At 38.4% G+C, this 19,382-nt stretch overlaps 4 protein-coding genes across 5 annotated transcripts; 2 read left to right on the top strand and 2 right to left on the bottom strand.

Moving 5' to 3' along the window:
* The first annotated feature begins 791 nt into the window (after positions 1 to 791).
* On the top strand, positions 792 to 8,167 carry kitlgb (kit ligand b). Its single transcript, XM_056747925.1, has 8 exons — positions 792 to 1,225; positions 1,420 to 1,527; positions 1,655 to 1,711; positions 2,434 to 2,592; positions 2,683 to 2,854; positions 4,575 to 4,675; positions 4,897 to 5,084; positions 5,470 to 8,167. Exons 1-8 carry the CDS (start codon positions 1,202 to 1,204, stop codon positions 5,510 to 5,512), a joined length of 852 nt encoding a protein of 283 aa, XP_056603903.1. The 5' UTR covers positions 792 to 1,201; the 3' UTR covers positions 5,513 to 8,167.
* A 149-nt stretch (positions 8,168 to 8,316) lies between these two features.
* Positions 8,317 to 12,234, bottom strand: si:ch73-139j3.4 (CD82 antigen). Its single transcript, XM_056747923.1, has 9 exons — positions 12,077 to 12,234; positions 11,811 to 11,899; positions 11,533 to 11,611; positions 11,326 to 11,441; positions 11,141 to 11,215; positions 10,945 to 11,046; positions 10,686 to 10,847; positions 9,806 to 9,889; positions 8,317 to 9,496 (listed from the first exon to the last, which is right to left on the bottom strand). Exons 2-9 carry the CDS (start codon positions 11,874 to 11,876, stop codon positions 9,125 to 9,127), a joined length of 1,056 nt encoding a protein of 351 aa, XP_056603901.1. The 5' UTR covers positions 11,877 to 11,899; positions 12,077 to 12,234; the 3' UTR covers positions 8,317 to 9,124.
* Positions 12,235 to 12,858: 624 nt separating this feature from the next.
* lsm8 (LSM8 homolog, U6 small nuclear RNA associated) lies at positions 12,859 to 14,044 on the top strand. The gene is made up of 4 exons (XM_056747926.1): positions 12,859 to 13,060; positions 13,416 to 13,456; positions 13,544 to 13,671; positions 13,778 to 14,044. The coding sequence occupies exons 1-4, from the start codon at positions 12,862 to 12,864 to the stop codon at positions 13,866 to 13,868; spliced, it is 459 nt and encodes a 152-aa protein (XP_056603904.1). The 5' UTR covers positions 12,859 to 12,861; the 3' UTR covers positions 13,869 to 14,044.
* A 317-nt stretch (positions 14,045 to 14,361) lies between these two features.
* On the bottom strand, positions 14,362 to 19,354 carry tymp (thymidine phosphorylase). 2 transcript variants are annotated; one of them, XM_056747922.1, is made up of 10 exons: positions 18,493 to 19,354; positions 17,739 to 17,975; positions 17,439 to 17,635; positions 16,784 to 16,882; positions 16,532 to 16,661; positions 16,218 to 16,336; positions 15,856 to 16,018; positions 15,524 to 15,751; positions 15,189 to 15,329; positions 14,362 to 15,105 (listed from the first exon to the last, which is right to left on the bottom strand). In XM_056747922.1, the coding sequence occupies exons 2-10, from the start codon at positions 17,872 to 17,874 to the stop codon at positions 14,957 to 14,959; spliced, it is 1,362 nt and encodes a 453-aa protein (XP_056603900.1). In that variant the 5' UTR covers positions 17,875 to 17,975; positions 18,493 to 19,354; the 3' UTR covers positions 14,362 to 14,956. The 2 variants fall into 2 exon arrangements, with proteins under 2 accessions (XP_056603900.1, XP_056603899.1); XM_056747921.1 differs by having other exon boundaries at positions 17,739 to 19,354.
* Between the last annotated feature and the right edge of the window lie 28 nt (positions 19,355 to 19,382).

The following is a 19,382-nucleotide window of genomic DNA, read 5'->3' as shown; positions in this document are numbered from 1 at the left end:
TAACATGTCTCGTTATGGTTAGTTTAAATAATATATTTCCATTTAGTTTCATCAGCTTTTTATATGCGCGTCTTTGTGGCCCATTAAAGAAAATTCAAGACACAATACGATCTCAGACGACTGATCAATTTAAATTTCTACAAATTTGAACTGATCCGAGACCATTTACTAAATGAATGCTGCATGTAATGAAATGTCATAAAACTGTGGCGAAATCCGTCGGCACCAGACTGAGAACCATGGAGTTATACTTTAGATTTTAATTTAGTTTAATGCAAAACAATGTGGGTGTACTTTAATGTTCCCTGCTTTTAAGAAAAATGTTTTCCATTAAACACCATTATAAACCCTCAGCTGTATACCATTAAAACATTAGAAACTTGTTTTATTTAGGGAGTTTATGGCCCTATTCCAGTATGAGTGTTTCCATTTGACATAACGTCCAGCCAATAAATCCTGAAACGTTTATCAGTAGAGACCACACAGAAGCCCTTATAATGACTAACACGATATCACATTATAAACATGAAGTTCTATGAAATAGCTTTTTTTCAGCTGGGATTCCTAAAGCTTCGTTTGCATGAATTGTTTAGACAATCTATGGAAAAACAAAAACAAAACAATTGGTCACTCTACATTGCTGTAGAACTACACTAATGCACTAGATGTATTTTGGTGGAATTATTGTAGGTCATCTCGTAATTACTTTCATTACTGTGATTAACTTCAGTTAAATGTATACACGATGGACAATTCAAAATCCCAAGTAGCGGCTCTCCGTCACAAGGAGAGGTGTCACACATGAAAACATGATTAGTGGTGACACACATGACATGAAACTCCCATGTGGCCTTTGTGATTGAAGTCCTCATGAGTCACGCAACTCGGCTTGAATAGTTTTCTCTATTTTACACATTAAAAGTGAGTCAAAGCGCCCTACCTCTTATACACAGAGACGTCCAACCGCCCCCATTCATTTCACAGAAGCGCTGGGGGGCAAAATTGCGCACAGGCGACGCGCGCTGAGCACGCCATGCTCTCCATCGGGACCGGAGCAGTAAGACGCGCTAAACGCACTGATCCCGAACCAGTGCTGTGATTAACTGAGTGAAACGTGCAGGCGCAAACATGCCTGCATTCCGCTGCCGGGGAAAGCGAAGAAAATAACGAAACACGGCTGATTTGTTTTTAATATTCCCATATGTTCCACATGAGGGACGTTAAGGTGAGTGCGCGCACTTTAGGAGAGGCGCGCGTAAATGCGCCGCGGATCGCTTCACTTTCTAGTCTTGGGAAAGTGAGATCCTTTTACATGGAAAGGTTTAAATATATTGACGTGGGAGGCGTAGAGGTGGGTTTCATTTGGATAGGGGTTTTGGAGTTGCGCGTTATTGACTGTCTTCTGACTTGTCGTTATAGATTGGAGAAAGCATTTGTGTATTGGTATTGCTTTTTTCCGGGCTCGTGACGTGTTCAGGTGTTTTTGGAAACCCTCTGACAGATGATGTGGTCACGCTGGGAACACTGGTAAGATGCGCAAAAGCACGTTTTTAGTAATGCATTTTGCCTCGTTTAATCTTCATCAGCTATACTGCTTAAAACTGCACGCTAGAGTGTCTCCTAAAATAATCCTGATTTTATTTATCATGATCAGAGTAAGAATATTCCCAGTGATTACAGAGTACCAGTTAATTTCATCTCCAAAGATGTGGTAAGTGTGAAAATGGATCATTTTTGACGACCTGGTTGTTGTTTGAGAAACAGTTCACTAAAATATGTGACATCCTAGATGTACATGACTTCATTTCTTCAGTTAAACACAAATTTTTATTTTTATAATGGTTTCTTTCCATGCATTTATGCATTTGGCACACACTTTTATCCAATCTCATTCTTAAACTCCGCACATCCGTCCATTATTTAAGTAATCCAGTGGGTACATTATAAAATAGTTTTTGTATTTCAGTAAACTGTTTCTTTTAAATAACCCTTTTGCTCTTGTTTCCATGTGTCTCACTGAACTTGACACATTTTTATGTGCAATAATATACAGAGGGGTCAAAGGGTGCCATCAATAACAACTGACACTCAAACTGGCATTTTCTCAACAAGTTTGTGCAAAACCTGTCAATCCATATAAAACTTGTATGATTTAGGAATTTTTGTAAGAGCTTCTTGCGTGCTTCAATGGAAGCCAGGAATCCTGACCTTTTGTAAAAATAAATGAACAGACTTGATTCCATAAAATTACTTATTTCATTTGTGACTTAAAAATGTACTCTAAATCTTTGTTAATGTTCAGATTGTCCAATTTTTGGGAGATTCCATCATTTTTATGTAACCTCAGACCTTTGCACCCCACTGTATCCGCACAGTTGTTGTGGTTTTGTGAAATTCCCACAGTGCCGTCTAACCACTTTTCCAATGTTTAAGGGTGGAGCTTGCTGGCTACATCTTAATCTGTACCCAGTTGAAAGCAGTTTAAAAACATTAGCCTTCAAGTTTGGCAACCTATCCACCAACAGAGCAAACATCACCCTTTTTATTACAATGCTGCAGGGCTTTCGCTTTACCCTGGATAATGAGGAGCTGGTAATTTCCTCTCGTTTTCATTCACACTCCCGTTCCTTCCAGTGAGTTGTCATGGCTGTCAAATAACACTTGTTTGTTTGGTTTTCTTAGGAGGTCACAATGCAAACATTTAAGTGTCACTACAGAAGGGTGAAATGGCCAACAAGGCGGTACTTTGCCCATGTGAAAGAGGTTCTTATTGCAGCTGGGTCCACGCTCGGGGAGATTCATCACTGCACTCCTCCACCCTGCCGGACCCCCGCAGCCGCCCCTTTCACACCAGGTGATTGTGCTTAATATTGGGGATGTAACAATATCATAATCTCACTGTACGAAAGTACCCCGGTATAACGTCCACAGCTTGCTATTTGGTAAAAGCATCTTCTTTCTTTATCCTTTAATCATAAATGTTGTTTTGAGGTGTGAGTTATAGTATGAGATGGGTCAAATGACTTTTATCAAATCAAATAATTGCACCTGATGGACCTTGCCGAAGGTAACATCTATATTGTTTCATCCCAATTTATGTAAGTGTGTAAGGAGGACCTATTTCTACCTTTGTGGTATTATCTGTGCAGGATTCTTCAGAATGGATTTAAACATGACATATAAAAACAAGAGAACTCAAAAATTATTATTGTTTTTATTTTACCTTCATGCATTTGACAGATGCTTTTGTCCAAAGTGATGGTGCGTTCAAGGAATGCACTTTTCCTATCATGTTTGTGTTCCACGGAAATCAAACTCTTACCTTTGTGCTGGTAACGTAATGTTCAACCTAAGCTTCAGGAAACTCACTGAATTAACATGCAATCGCACAGAATCTGTAAATGGCAAACGTTCCAACGTAAGGTACATGTTCCGTGTAGGCCTGCAAACGTGTTGATGAAACAAAGCGTGGGCGTGTGTGCACAACACGGAATACAGGAGGTGAATCAATAAACATCCTGTTTGCAAGACAGAAGTGTAGCAGTAATTGTGTTTGGGCACATTGCATGTCACCAGAAGATGTAGAAACCAAACTCAATGCTTTGGTTTTCATTTGTTTGAAGAAATTACTTCTCAGTTTGGGTGTGGAAGAACTTCCAAATGCCTAGACCCCATTGAACATCTTGGAATGAGCTGGAATGCAGACTGTGGGCCAAACCACATCAGAGTCTGATTTTACTGATGTTCTCGAGTCTGAATGGGGGCAAATCCCTTCAGTCATGTTCCAACATCTATTGGACGGCCCGGCCCTCCTTGTCGAGTGAAACCCAGGGATGAAATGGGAAGCAAAAATCGGGGAGGGGGGATGTTTGATAGCATTTGCTCTCCACCGTATGTAATGTGTCATTGTGTTACATGCATATGTGTCCGACTCGCTTATACCTCCGCGTTGCGTGCATTCGTGTTTATAATACGTTCGTCTGTCCCGCCCAAGCGTCCGTTCTGGCCCCATACGTTAGCGGAAAAGTTTAGGTACTCCAGATGGCTTGTCCACCCCTGGTCACGACAGTCGGTGTACTTTGACTGAATGTACTACCAGTCAGTCTGCCCCTGTAAAGAAATAGTTCACTCCAAAACAAAAAAAGATTCTTTATCTTATAAACATGCTTCAGTCACCATTTAGTTTAAGAGCAAGAAATTCAATTTTCAATTTTGAAATTCTTCTGTTGAAAGGTTTGTTAAGGGTAATTTAGCCCAAAGTGACCCTCGTGTCATTCCAGACCTGTATGACCTTCTACTGAACACAAAAGGAAATATTTTGAAAAAGAATGCTGGTAACCAAGCAACTTTGGACCCCATTGAATGGCTCAAAAGACATTTGTCAAAATACCTTCTTTCGTGTTGTACAGAAGAAACGAGAATGAGATGTGGGGTGACAGATTTTCTTTATTTTTGGGTGAACTATACCTTTAAGGAAGACCACCTTCCCATTAATGCCACTGATTATATAACCATAGTTCAAATGTTTTACAAGCAATATACAAGAATTAAATCATGTCAATATGATCTGACAGGCAAACACAAACAGCCGAACGGAATTAACGGAGCGATTCATGGACTCCTGGCACTGCTCATCATCCCCAGCATGGCGGTTCTGGTTCTCACCCTCAAAACGGTGAGTTAATATCAGCCTCAAGCAGTTAATAAACTAACAACATACAACCGTGTTTACAGGTGGCTTTTCCCTGCGTCACAGGCCCTGAAGGCACAATATGACATTTCTGACATTTTTTCTTTGTGCTAGCTTAACGTATCATGAGCACCACACATACTTGTAAAGGAATGACAGAGGCCGCTTGCATGTGTTTGTGTAAGTTATTGTGACTTCTTCTGCAGGTATTCAGAAGAGGAGGTTGTTGTTCTCAAAGAAGGCCCGACATGACACCTGGTTTACATGAGCCCCACAACGAAGCTGCAGAAAGCAGCCATGGGCCCCGGAGAGGAGATGTGCAACTTCTCCCTGAGCCTCTCGACGCAGCTGCACGAGGGGGCCCTGTGTCTAGTTCCCACAGTCAGCAGGACAGGTACTAAAGTTTACCTGCTTTTATTTGACTCGGTGGATCTCAACCGTTGTGGTCTCCTACGTCCAAAGACTAATTTTTTTATACGTATTGAAAAAAATGATAGATAAATAAATAAGTAGCAAAGTTTCTCATTTTCAATAGAATAAACTGTAAAGTTTAACATATTCTCTTTTTAAATGTTAAGCTAATAAAATAGAGTGAAACTTATTTCAAATTGACTTAAAGACATTTTGGGTAGACCCCGTCAACATTTAAGAACCCTGCTTGAGAACTGTTGTTTTATGTGATGTTATCTAGGTTTTAGTAGCAACAAAGTCTGTTTACTAAACTGTAAACAAGACCAAACAAAGCTTATTTTCCCTCACACATTGCGGTATCTTCACAGGGTGTGGCTGGATTCTTTAGACTGTGCAGACACTGAGGTTTAATCTTAAAAATGCACCAGAAATCAACAAAAGTGGCGATATTTTTGGCAAGATGTCCAGATTCATGTAGTAGACAATGAAGGGAATGGAACATTTACACTCGTGCCAAAGGACAACGCTACAAAGAGACCCATCAGACGCCTTTATCGACACGCAGAGACTTACTCATCAAGCCATACCTGCTCGCCACAAAACACTGAGCAGAAGAGACAAATCACAACTTGCGCTGGGCTTAACCAATCAATGGGAGTCTACTGCTCCGGGATGTGATCCTAAGAAACAGCCATGGGAAGGCTTGTATGATGTCATGCGGCAGGAAGTGAGGCCCTTTGATGAGCGTGTTGAGTGGCAGAGAGGCGTCTGCTCTTGTGCCCGAGGCGGGTCGTTGCCTTTGAGGAGGGCCAGCGGTCCTACAGGCCCCTGTGCGTGGAACAAATGGCTGTTTTGTGGCAGCTCCTCATCGCATGAGGATGGTGGTTGATGTTGCATCAAAAACGTCTTTGGAACAGAGCGCCCGCTTGTCTATAAATGCGTTAGATTTAGAGCGTGGTCTGAAATGGGCCAAGATTTTTGAGGTTTTTACAACTCGCTTTACGACTTTTATCAGTATGGAGAGGTCACCTTAAGCCTAAAATGGTATCTGGAGAATTCTGACTTAGCATTGTATTTACATCAAGAGTCTGTATGTCTCAGGTACAGGGCAGGACACTTGCTGTACAGTGTGAGGTCCAAAAGTATGACTACATTGAATATCTAGTTTTCAATGTATAGAATGTATGAATATTCATATTAGTTTTTTCCATATAATTAAATATATTTATTCAAAAACTACCAGATTTGTATTTCTAGCAAAGCAGTAGAGGTGCTATTCTGACATGGTCAAGTCAATTTTTATCAGATATAGAAAAATAGAAGCATCTTCACCAGCGACCCCAGACTTTCGGACCCCACTGCATATAAAGTTGTTCTCCAATTTCTCTCTCTCTCTCTCTTTCTCTCTCTCTCTCTCTCTCTCTCTCACACACACACACACAAACAGATTCAGACTCAAGCAATTAGACATCTCTGTATCTGAGAATAGTCTGTAATTTAGGTCATTGGTCCATGCGTATTTCCAACCACATTTATTTCCTCCGCTTGGCATGTACACTGATAAAAACACGCTCACACACTCGCAACAAGAGCGGATTGTTTTCTCAACAAAAGGGTGAGATCCAGAGAGCATGAGAAAAGAGCTCGCATGATAAATATGTTACACCAAAATGACTCATGTGCCATAATTCAATCTCTCTTATAGTATAATGTAGCATCTCTCTCCAGTTTTCCTGCATCTGCTTTTCTTCTCGCTGTAGCTAAATAAGATTTAGGTCATGACATGACAGTGTGTTTATTAGATAGGCCAAGTGAGACTCAGAATAGGAACATCTTTAACTTTTTTTCTTAAAGAGATAGTTTGGCCAAAAAATGAAAATTCTGCCATCCTTAACTCACCCTCAAGTGAAAGTTTAGTTTCATAAAAGTGAAGTTTAATGAAGTGAAAACTCTTTAATTTTTGCACAAAGAAAGTTTTACATTCTTTTTGAAAAAACTCAATGCATAGGGAAATTAGACTCAATGTGATGAATAATTAAAATTGAGAAAAGGATTTTGAATGAAGTTTGTGATATATCTCCATAAAAGGGAAGGTAGGAGTCGGGAACCGGAAGACATTTTAAACATTTAATAAAGTAATATAACAGCCGAGCAAAATATAAATATAAATACAAATACAAACGTAAAACATGTTCGGGCCCGGTCCTCTCTCTTCGACGGTCCGGTCGCTCGTTCCTTTTATATGCTCCCTATCTCCTACGTGATTCGAGGCCGGTGTGCGCACAGCTGGCACTCATTCACAATTACTCACCGGACTGGAACCACGGTCTCGCCCGCCTACTCTACTACAAAGTTAAAACGAAGCCTGACTTCAGGTAACTTAAAGTAAATAGCACATACATTCTTTAATAGTGTTTTTATAATGTTGGACAAGATTTTGTCACATGTGCATTTGTTGTATTTTTAAGCATCTTTGTAGGATGACAGAATGTTCATTTTTAGATTTGTAGTTTTTTTAAAGATCAAGACAATGCCTCTCTGCCTCCTCCGAAGTGTTTATTGTTTGCTGGCTTTCTGAATCCCAAACTGTCCTGAAAGTCCCTGTTGACTCAGTCTGAGAGCATCATTCTTAAATTTGTCCAGACCGGAATCAGGTAGTGTCAGTGACAATCTCAAGATCCTCTGCGTGTCAATTTCTCTTTGTCTCTATCAATGCCGGCCCTGTCAACTGTTGTCGTAAAGCATGACTGCCAACTCACGACCGCACGAGGTCGATAATGTCAGCCTGGATATCATCAACCGCAGGGCGACCTTAACAAAGACCCCTCTTATGTGGACAGACACGCTGCTCTTTATAGCCCATGAAGAGTTTCGTCCATCATACTTCAGTCAAAACCCACTCTTGACTCGCCGACTCAGCGTCCACACAGACACAATCACACACTGAACCACAATGCCTGTAGCTCTGTGTCATTAACATCATCTCTTGACTCATGGAGATACAGACATGATGATTAATGAAACAACATCTTTGAAAAACCCAGAACTTTTCTAAAAGAGGAAAGTCTATGGCACGAAAGCAGAGGATGACTAATTGTTTATTTGCACAAGCGGCTCCAATGCGTGCATGTGTTGTTTTGTTTTGTTTACTGTTTGGTAATAATTTTAAGTTATGAAGATGGCTTTTGGTTGTGTGGTTTAAGTAAAAAGCAGAATATATTTGGGGTTTTTTTATTTAAAAAGAGTACTAATGTATACATATTCATCAATACAACTTACAAAGCATTATCACATTTAAGCCAGTTTAACTGTATGAGTGCCATTTGTATTATATAACAGAATATGGCATAAACTAAAGTTAACAATTAACAAAGTATTTAGACACTTTCTGGTTGTCAGACATTGTGAAATATCTCCGTAGTTCATCTGGTGAGTTAGTTGAAGGTTATTTGTGTATCCTTAAACTGACTTCATACATCTGGAAATGTGAAACTACTTCTGATCATAATGTATTGACAGATATTGGTTTGATATTTTGTAATCTATGCAATGAAATGCATACATGTTGTGTGCCTTTTTGCATACGTATGTCAGTGTTTGAAAATGTTTATAATATGTGTCTTTGTCATTTAGGATTTCAGGTCAGTATTTTTATACAATTAAACTTCTACAGTTATACAATATATGTCAACTTGTAAAGGGGCATTCAAATAAATGGAGATCAAAAAAGGTCTGCTTGAAAAAAGTAGGTTGTCTGTCATCGCCAAAACCCTGACGTTCACAAATCTGCTGATGAAAGAAATCCTATGAAGTGAGCGGTTTGGAATGAACTCTTTGAGAAAGAGATGCTGGTTGTTTTAAAATGACAAATGATACTCCTGAGAACAAGCGCCGACCTGTTTGAAGAAGTGTGAAGGTATTAGGTGTCTTTGGTCAAATGTAGACATAAGCTTACTCTTTTCAAGAGAGCTAAAATTGGCCCGTCCCAATCTGATCAGATTACACGAGAGAAGAGTTCTGGCCTTAGTAGTCATCGCCGCTGTATCCCTGATGGTGAACATAATGCTGATCATAGTTGCCTTGCTGGTTTTCCAGGTGGATAGGTGTGTTGTAAGCTTGACTGTAGTCTGGTTCATAAAACGGTTCACCATTGTGATACTGGTCATAATTTTCAGGAACGTATCCGCCGTGATCGTAGCCAACGTGAACGTATCCACCGTTGTCATGTCCAATATCCATCTGTAGGTCTACAGGCTGATGGCCTTCATACTGCTGGTGAACGGGCACTGATGAAGGGCTCTCCTCCACGGCGTTCAGCAGTTTACTCGGATGCAGCTGTCTCCTCTTGCGGCCGACGCATTTGTAGGTGTGAACACCGAAGATAAACTGCAGCACCTGAGCATGTCAAGACAGCATCGTCCATTATTACTTGAAGGGTGTCATTTTTTTATGTTTCCTGTCAGAATGTGTTGAGACAACTATAGGTATTTGATGCAGAAATGACAGACTTTAGATTTAACAGTCAATAATATTCGGGGTTGAAAAACAAATAAGGTCCAAGTGGAACGATTCTCCCATATTCTGTACGTCAGCGTATTTCTTTCAATGAACCTTTGATTGTTTTTACGAACTGATCTATGAGAGTGTTTACTTATATTGTATCTTTATTATATCTTTAACATTTTGAATATGCACGTCTCTCACCTGAATCAACAGAAGTCCAGCATCCATCCCAAATATGACAATTATGTTTGCGTCCAGCCAATCTCTGAGAATTGTCTCACAGCCCTGTAAACAGAGGAATTGTGCAATGTTGGGTGACACTAGTTATTAAGTAATGAGTTACTGTAATTGAATTACTATTCCCTTGAAAAAGTAAAGTAAGGGATTACTATATTTTTTCTGTAATTTAATTACAGTTACCTCTGATGTAATTCAACTAAATACTGTGTAATGTATACAATAGTCATTAAAACTCTAACTTCAAATGCATGCATTAATGTATCTCACATTTGTAATACTTTGATCAGTTAATAGGAGTTCTTTATGTAGTTTTATATAATTTATTTGAACAAATTGATCAGCAGATTCTGTCGCCATCTTTAAGAATCGGATGAAAACACATCTCTTCCGTCAGCACCCGACCGGTCATCTGTTCAAGTCTATATATTTAAAAAAACGTAGCTCTGTACACTGTCGTGGGCTTTGTGAGACATGTTTTTATTGCACTTTTGTTGTCCTAATGTTGACCCAATTGCTTCCATTGTTCAGCCAACTTGTAAGTCGCTTTGGATAAAAGCGTCTGCTAAATGACTAAATGTAAATGTTAATTCGTTTTGTGTCTATCCTTAACTCACTTAACTAGGTTGATATAAGATATAAGAAAGTAACAGGTTATTAAATATTTTGTGAAAAAGAGTAATTTTACAGTATACCAATTACTCTACTGAATATGTTATTTGTAACTAGTGATTAATTATTCAGAGTAACTTACCCAACACTGGTTCAGTGTGCATAATAAAACAACAAAGAGACATAGTTGGCTGAAGGTTAAGAAGATGGGACAAAGACAAACATGTGTTACCATCTTGTGGATATTTGAACCCTTTCCAAAACTGTCTGTTTGGTGGATTGAAGGGCAGGTATCATTGAAACAGGAGCACGGGTAGATGTCTGTCCCATTCAGAGACCAAATAACACTATTGTTCCTCCATTCATCTGGTGTCGACCTACCACAGCACTTTGCCTATTCGGCCAAAAATATAGGCTCATTAAACACAACCTCGGTTGTAAACTCTATAAAGTAGTCATGTCATTTTAAATTCAACAAATCATGTTCATACAGAAGTCTGCACGCTGTCTAGAAGGTTCCATGATGTTTGTGTTTCATTTCCTCCATATTCCATAATGATTTCATCCACACCGTTGGTCAAATATTGCTCGATCTGGTAAAGTTCCATAGAAGTGTTATACATTTGATCATGACAGAGTATACAACATTAAGGATTAATAGAATTAATAGTATATGTGCAGACTTACACTTTGTCTTCTTATTAATAGCACAAAGGTGACAAAAATCTGCCCCAGTATGATGATAATTAAGAAACCCAGATACTGTGAAAAACGACACATGAAAGTTGTTATAGTGTGTTGAGTTAAACTAGGGCAAGTCAAACGGCAGCATCAGCAGCTTTGTGTACTGATTATAAAACGGCCGTACTTACAAATACGATCAAACATCTGTTCTCTATACAGGCACCAGTACAACCCAGCAGAGACACACAGACCACAACCAGTCCAATGAAAAAAAGCGCCCCAGCCACCAGTCTGATGTCCTCTCCTGAGACACCAGAGATATTTCACTCCCAGCAGACTAGTGCAGATATAATGGAAAACTTATTGCGTCTTATAGAGTACGAAGATAAACTTACCAGCACTTAATACCCTTATAAAGTTGTTTGTATCGAACAGGATCCAAGCAGAACACGCAAAAATGCTGATGCCAAGAATCTGTCAGGATTGTTTAAATAGTTACTTTTTTACTAGATGTACGAAATATGATATTTTATTTAACTTGAGTAGAACATGACATCCTATCTTTTTATGGCATTATGAGCAAAACTGCTTTTGACTACTGTCAAACAAATTGAAATCAAAGTTAACATGAATCTGTGATTAATATTAATATATGAGATAAATGTACTCTTACCAGGAAGACTGAATTGACAAGCATCAGAAAGAACTTCAGGATCTGAAGTTTGTCGTCAGCTTTCATTTTCTCGTCAACAACTTCCACAGCTTGAAATAAAAACCAACAAATGATGTTTTGAAATAAAGAGCATAATTATTAATTAAAATTCAGGTACTTAAAACGTTTAGTTTTAATATTTATGTTTTTGTAATGATTGTTTGTTCATTTTACAAAACAAAACAATATACAAAGACATAACATTCAAAGGTTGAGGTTCCACTTACCTTTATTGGTAAATCAGCTATCCTTATAAAGCAAAATTGCAGAGTAAAGTAAACGTTAACTACCAAAATGTCCAGCTTTAAACATTCCTTTTATTTTCCTGGATCAAATATCCACTTCGCATGAACCATCTGTTTGTATAATGGTTTCCTGGAGACCTTTCAAATGCATCTTAGGTTTAAAGTTCACTTCCTTATAACAACAGAAATCATTAACTTGATGAGCATAGTTTATGTTGGGCTTAAATAGCGTTTAAACTCTTAGATTGTGAACAAGACTACGAGGGCTTTCTATCTCTGTCATAGTGCAATCTGTTTCATCAACTTCAACCATTAGCAGACAAAGCACAGAGAAGTGCAGAAAAATGTATAAAACCTTTTGTATTTTCATGAACATGTACACATATGGAAATCATTCAATTGAAGTACCACGATATTGTTAACAAATACCATTGTATTCTATTAACCATGCTTTTACTATAGTAGGCCTACTAAAAGTGATGGAAAATTAAATCTATAGAAATACTTAAAAAAAAAAAATCAATACAAATACTTTGGTTAAACTACAGTAAATGTGTGGTTCGGTTTTACTACCAAATAAAACGAAAAACTACGGTTGCAGTTTATAAGACGTCATCACAGTCATTTTGTAAACGTCATCTTAGTCATTACCATCAGCATTTCCATCGCCCCCTACTATGACCTTGAAACAATTTGCCTTTTTACCCAGAGATTTTTATCTCAAATCTTTCACTAGAAACTTAAACAAATCGCCATCTGCTGGACACATGCACAACGACATGTTCGATTGCTCCTCATCGATTACTCCTGCCTGCGATCAACCTGTTCGGCCGTCCGCTAGTACTGTCTGCTCGCTCTCATTTCCGGCGCAGAATAACGAATGTGTTTCGTTGTTGTGCTCGAGCCCCGGTGAATTTAAACGAGTACCAGCAGAGATGTCTACCGCCCTCGAGAGTTACATCAACCGTATCCTTTAATGCGTTTAATGATGGGCATATTAAAGATGTGACAGATCGGTGATTGTTTAAATACGACTGGCGCGAGATCTGCTGAACGAGCGAGAGGTTTCGCGTCTGTTCACTGTAATGATCGGAGCGATAAAGTCTTTATCGCGTTAAACATGATATGCACGTATTAATATTAATATTAATGTTCTGTATATGTAAAGTTTATAAATGAAACATTACATTTATATTGAGTACTCTTCAGTTTCTAAGTGAATGAATGATATTAAATAATGAAATGTTTGATGTGTCAAATGCTTTGAAACTTTTACAGACGTCATCTTTTAATGAAATTTCCATAATTAACATTTTTTCAGGGACTGTTGCCATCGTCACTTCAGATGGTAGAATGATTGTGGTTAGTATGTTTAGCACCTGAGGTGACGAGTGTTTGTGTGGATTCAGAAAGATGTTGTTCAATATGACTCTTTTCACCTGTCTTTAGGGAACATTAAAGGGCTTCGATCAGACAATCAACCTCATCCTGGATGAGAGCCATGAGCGGGTGTTCAGCTCTTCTCAGGGGGTGGAACAGGTTGTTCTGGGGCTTTATATCGTCAGAGGCGATAATGTGTATGTACTGTCCCATTACAGCAGTTCTGGTTTTCAGAAATTGAGGTGTGAAGAATGTTTGGTATTAGTCTGTGGCATCTAAACCTTTGTTGTTTATGTGTTCAAGGGCTGTAATCGGTGAAATCGATGAAGAGACAGATTCCGCCCTGGACCTTGGAAACATACGAGCTGAACCACTCAATTCTGTGGCACACTGACACAGAAAAAGACAGAAAACGTACTTTCAGATGAAACTCCCCACATCCTTTAAAGATGCTCCCTAGGAAACGTACAGACGTGGAAAAGCAGCAATATCATTTGCTTTTTTTAATCAAGAAGAAAATAGACGTGCATATCCTTTTTTACTTATTGCAATAAAAAACACTTCAAGAAATTTGTCAAGTTTTTACTTTAAATGAAGTGCAAGAGGCAGCTGATGATTCTCAGTTCACGGATGAATTTAGAAATGTACTAAATGACAAGCACAAACAGGACATAATGCAACATCTGTCCGGAAGAGGTTATCAGCGTAAAAAAAACTCTCACTTTTTTGTGTTTTGATGGGTTCTTACAGTATCATGAAGCGCTACTGTCCAATATATTTATTCTGGTGTGTAAGGGTTTCCAAATGACAAGAGGAAGCATCTGATGTGTTTCACACTATTTGTGCCACTAAATGGCACAATGTAAGTATTTCCATCCATACATCAAAAAATATTTCACCTTTTGGTTCATTTATTGAACATGGGGTTTGCCTAATTAATGTTAAAAGAAAGAAAAGCAATTTGTGAAGAAAAAGTATTTTAGTATGAACTTGGTTGATAATAACATAATAACATGTATCTTGCATTAAATCTCAACACACAGGGAGTTTATTTGCAGTTATAAATTATGTACAAATAACACTTCCTACAAGGTGGATGATGTCCTTTTTGTTAGTTTATTTATTTAGTGCTTATTTTACCGGATATCCACCTTTCTGCAGTTATTTTCAGCAGTGCTCCAACACACCTGGCTGCAATTTCCAACTGAACCCCAAGGGTTTGATGATCTGATTCAGGTGATTAGAATGACATCTGAACGTTGAAGAATTTTCAGGACTAGACTGAGCAGCTGTGGGATTCAGTCATATCTCAGACTCCACTGGTGAGCAAATGCGTTTAAACATTTTCCAGCCTTTAAAGTTCAACGATCTTTAGTTTATAGTGTCAGGCCTGTTGATAAGTCTCATGTTAATTTAACTCAAACTGTTCACAAACAATATGACGTTTGTGCACAATTAAAAACTATTGAAAATGAGGATTCATTATGACATATTAGGGTGGATGAATTGTGCTATACGTGACTCTTTCTTGTATTTGTCGCAGCTGATAATAAGCAAAGCTTTCTGGAGGTCTGAATGTTGCTGTGTACTGAGCTCTGGGCTGTTGTGATGAATTTTGATCCAGGATTGACCTGACAAAAAACAGCGTTTAGTTGAAGTATTAGGAAAATAAATACTCCGTATGTTTGGACATGAATAGATTTTTACTACAAACCTTTTGTTACCTGCTGTCCCACGTCTACCAAAAGCTCTGCCCCCACGCTATGATCAATTTTCTCACCCGATTTATTACGTCCGGCCCCTAACCTATGCAGCACTTTAGCCAGGACCAAGCCATCAATCTCCAAAACTGTTCCTGTCAATCAAAACATTTCACACACACTGTCTGTCACTGAGATGACGGATGTGTTGATATCGGAGCAACAATGCTGCTAACAGTGAATGTTAATAGCTGTGTCTGATCCGTTTCTAATCAAGGCTGTACTGTTAGCGTTATGTAAAAGTGATTAACACATTCGACTTTCAAATGAGATCACTGAACATAATTACCATAGTGTTGCGCCTTAAGCTCCGTCTGATGTGTCGCCTGCTTCATGTGCTGGAAGTAGTCTGCACCATCTGCGCACAGGGAACGGGCGACGTCTGCAGACACACCCTGGGCCACCAACATATCCTCAAACTTTTTCAGGCCTTCTCCGTTGATGAGTTTCTGCATGATGTCATTTTTCCCTTTCTCTAGTGATGAGGAGTGGCCGCTCATCCATAATAAGTATCCCCCTAAACACAAGTGGATATACTGCACACTATTCCATATTGCAAACTTGTTGCGTCATGCACAGCTTGCTATCTAAAGTATACAGATGTTTTAAAACTATTCTTACCTAAAGTTGAAACTAGTTCATTGAGATCATCTGGCCCCCGTCCTTTGAGACACTCGAGGGCTTCGCACACCTCAACCGCATTTCCCACACATCGACCAATCGGTGCATCCATTCGGCTGAGCACCGCCCCCGTTTTTACTCCCAGGTTGTTACCTACAGTAACCTGGGCGCATGGGGACAGAAATGTAAAAGATATGGTTTTCTGACTTTGAAGCCTAGACAAAACTGATGCAAAACAACATTTCATGGATATGTGGAGCATCTTTCATGTCACTTATTCAAATACAAATGTATATGTACTTTGGATAAAAGCGTCTGCCAAATGCATAAATGTAAACGTCTCAAATTCATATCCATTTCACCAGTGACTGGGCGAGAGAGCGTGCGCTGTCCAGATCTTTATACAAAGCTGCCCTGCCAAACTTCACATCTAATAAGAGTGCGTTCAGACCCTCTGCGCCTTTCTTAGAAATAATGGAGCCTGTACAGAAGAAGAACATTAACATGAGAAGTAAACATGGGGTCCAATGTCATTTGGTTACCACCAAAATAATAATTTGTGTCTTCAAAATATATTAAGTCATACAGGTTGGGAAAGACATGAGGTAAAGTAAATGATGTAAGTTTCAATTTTGGGGGGACTGTCCCTTTAAGTCATCATCCAGGTATGTCTCACTTGTAATGAGAGGAAGACTATCAACAGTAGATGTGGCGTCTCTGAGGGCATAGAGAACACGGTCTGCTGGCACCAGACTCTCCGTCTGTCCCACAATACAACAGCCAATGTCCTGCAAGATCTGCTTGATCTAGAAACACATGTAATCATACGAATTGCAGTTAGATTTCCTGATCTGTAAACCAGTTAGTCCAGTTTAAGCACAAACAGACTTTCACATTCCAAAATGTTCTTCACTCCACTTTTCATTACCTGTTCAACTGACTGGCTGACATTAAACCCAGGGATAGACTCCAGCTTGTCCAGCGTGCCACCTGTATGTGCCAGTCCTCTACCGCTTATCATAGGCACCTTAATAAAACACGAGCAGTTGAGATGTGGAAGCATCATACCTGCAATTTCACTATCAAACATTTGTATAATCACAATTTTCATTTTCCATTCACTATTAGATGTCACTTATAGATTTACACTCCATATTGAAGTTCCATTAAAACGTATTTTCCTCCTTTCTTGGATTTTGTTTACTGGACAAAAACAATTCTCAAGGAGACAAGACTGTATCAATGCAAAGACAAAGAAAATCATGAATTGCATGTTTAATAAAAATATTTAATGGAGCATTCTGAATAGATTAAATGAAACGCAAGTTTAGGAGTGGCGCTGGCTTCATAGGGATGTGTCAGGACCTGAAAAATACTAGTTCTTCAAAGAATAAACCACAGAGATGAATGAGACAATACATTACAAAATATCATTCAGCTGTAACTACACTTCCTACATTTACTTTTACATGGTAGTGATATGATTCTATTACTTCATCAATGATTTTTAAATAGTAAACAATGCAGAATATCATGACGATGTTAATACTGTTTCCTGATTTTTAAAAGGCCATCTTCCCTACCTTACAGCCACATGCAGCCAAGGCGGGTGTAAGTGGCAGACTGACTTTGTCTCCAACTCCACCCGTTGAGTGTTTGTCTACCACAAGCCATTCATCCGGCCAGACAAACACTTCCCCAGATTTCATCATCTCTCTTGTCAGTTGCAGGGTTTCTTCTTCAGACATACCCTTTAGCCAAATAGCCATGAGCATAGCCCCTGCAGTTACAACATTTTTAGTGAAACATTTACATTTTACAGCTTCAGGCCCTTAAATACACTTACTTATGGGATTGAACATCAAGATCATCCTCATGCTCACCTATTTGACTGTCCTGGATGGTTCTGGATTTGATCCCTTGCACAAAGACTTGTATGTCGGCATCGCTGAATTGACCACCATCTCGTTTTTGTTTTATGAGCTCAGGAAATGTGATCGTGTTGTTTGTAAATGACATATTTAAACGCTAAATTAAGTTGTCTAGCCAAGAAACTATGATTTTCTTAATAGTGAAGTGAAGCGTTCGCAGAGGCTCGTGAAAAATAATGAGTTGGATCTCTAGACCAATCAGAGGACAGTGCAGTTTTAGTAAATCATTTAAAAAAATGCAAACACACCATGCGATTACATTAAACTGTTCTGTAAATGGAATACTTTTACGCAAGTGACAGAAACTGAGTTACATAAATGAAAAAAATGAAAAGCAGCCTGCTATGACTAAATATGAGGTTTATTGTTGGAAAATGATCTGATATGATGACTTTGATAAAAAGATCACTTGAAATCAAAGCCATCTTTGGTATTACTTGCTGATAATACAGCTTTGGGATTTGGAAACGTTGTAGAGAATTCATTTACCCTCGGATCATAAAAAATAGAAAAAGAAAACATAGGACAATTTATTTTATAAAAGCAAAATCCTATTTAGTTTTAATTCAATTCAATTCAAGTTTATTTATACAGCGCTTTTCACAATGTGTATAAGGGGCAAACAGGAAAAACAGAAAAGTTAAAACACAGCACAGTTACAGAAAAATGGCAACATGAAGTACAGTATGTAAAAGTAAATACCTACCTCTTAATGCAGAGCAAACGGATGACACAAGCTTATAAATTTGTACATTCACAGTCTGTGATACATTAACCTGCTCCTTTCTCGGTCTGATTCTGTTTGCAGTTTTGTTGTTAACTGCACTGAGCAAGCACAGTCAATAGACTTTTATTGAAGTAAACACCTGAGGCTATAACATGATCTTATTACCGTAACGCCCCAAAGAATGGAATTTTTTCCAGTAGTCATTTCGTATAACAATAATGACATAATGAAACGATGAATGGTAAAAATGAAAACAGTATTATAGCCTTAAAGAATATGACTGTACTGTGTGTTGATGTTAAGTATCAAGGCGACCGTGGCTAGTTGTCAAATGGGAAAGTTGTCACAAGGGTTATATGTCAGTAGCCAAAGGGTCAAAAGTTCAGATCTCTGGCAGTACGTCTATGTTGGCTTCGAGAAGTTCCAATCTAATCTACAAGCAAAAGTTTCAATATCATATTTTATAGACAGCTTGGCTGCACGTGTTAAACCACATTAAAACCCTGAAAATACCCAAAGTATATTTAATAAATCCCCATGACCTGAGAGATTCCAAATAGTTAATATAGTTTTTATATACTTCAGATCTTGACAGGTGTCACATGTTTTGATTAATACACTTCATACAATTTTCTCGTTTGATATTTTAAAATGTGACTTATTCTGATGTTTGACGCTCTGCATGTTTTATTAAAATCATTTTGCGGTTTAAATGATTGCTGAAAGGTTAATAAATAGCCTATAGTTTAAATATAAATATTTTAGTACATTTGTCTCCAAAGAAAATGTAATACAAACCTTGGACATTGGCTGTGTATTTAATTCAATATAAACTGTTTTTAGTTCCCCAAAGAACCATTCACTTAAAG

This window comes from Triplophysa dalaica, chromosome 5 (assembly GCF_015846415.1).
Source record: "Triplophysa dalaica isolate WHDGS20190420 chromosome 5, ASM1584641v1, whole genome shotgun sequence".
Taxonomy (NCBI): domain Eukaryota; kingdom Metazoa; phylum Chordata; class Actinopteri; order Cypriniformes; family Nemacheilidae; genus Triplophysa; species Triplophysa dalaica.
The sequence above is the reverse complement of the archived record's forward strand: the minus strand, read 5'-3'. Positions and strand labels throughout refer to the sequence as shown.

What these genes read in the sequence shown, in the direction of transcription:
- kitlgb (XM_056747925.1), top strand. Translation starts at nt 1,202, where the DNA reads ATGTTCCACATGAGGGACGTTAAG. An exon ending in TCCACATGAGGGACGTTAAG is followed by an intron (nt 1,226 to 1,419) that starts GTGAGTGCGCGC and finishes TTGTCGTTATAG; the next exon opens with ATTGGAGAAAGCATTTGTGT. An exon ending in TCCCACAGTCAGCAGGACAG is followed by an intron (nt 5,085 to 5,469) that starts GTACTAAAGTTT and finishes GTATCTTCACAG; the next exon opens with GGTGTGGCTGGATTCTTTAG.
- si:ch73-139j3.4 (XM_056747923.1), bottom strand. Translation starts at nt 11,876, where the DNA reads ATGAAAGCTGACGACAAACTTCAGATCCTGAAGTTCTTTCTGATGCTT. An exon ending in TTGTCAATTCAGTCTTCCTG is followed by an intron (nt 11,612 to 11,810) that starts GTAAGAGTACAT and finishes CAATCCTGACAG; the next exon opens with ATTCTTGGCATCAGCATTTT. An exon ending in TATTAATAAGAAGACAAAGT is followed by an intron (nt 11,047 to 11,140) that starts GTAAGTCTGCAC and finishes GAACTTTACCAG; the next exon opens with ATCGAGCAATATTTGACCAA.
- lsm8 (XM_056747926.1), top strand. Translation starts at nt 12,862, where the DNA reads ATGCACAACGACATGTTCGATTGCTCCTCATCGATTACTCCTGCCTGC. An exon ending in CCTCGAGAGTTACATCAACC is followed by an intron (nt 13,061 to 13,415) that starts GTATCCTTTAAT and finishes ACATTTTTTCAG; the next exon opens with GGACTGTTGCCATCGTCACT. An exon ending in ATCGTCAGAGGCGATAATGT is followed by an intron (nt 13,672 to 13,777) that starts GTATGTACTGTC and finishes TATGTGTTCAAG; the next exon opens with GGCTGTAATCGGTGAAATCG.
- tymp (XM_056747921.1), bottom strand. Translation starts at nt 17,874, where the DNA reads ATGTCATTTACAAACAACACGATCACATTTCCTGAGCTCATAAAACAA. An exon ending in CATCCAGGACAGTCAAATAG is followed by an intron (nt 17,636 to 17,738) that starts GTGAGCATGAGG and finishes TTGTAACTGCAG; the next exon opens with GGGCTATGCTCATGGCTATT. An exon ending in GCTTAAGGCGCAACACTATG is followed by an intron (nt 15,330 to 15,523) that starts GTAATTATGTTC and finishes TTTGATTGACAG; the next exon opens with GAACAGTTTTGGAGATTGAT.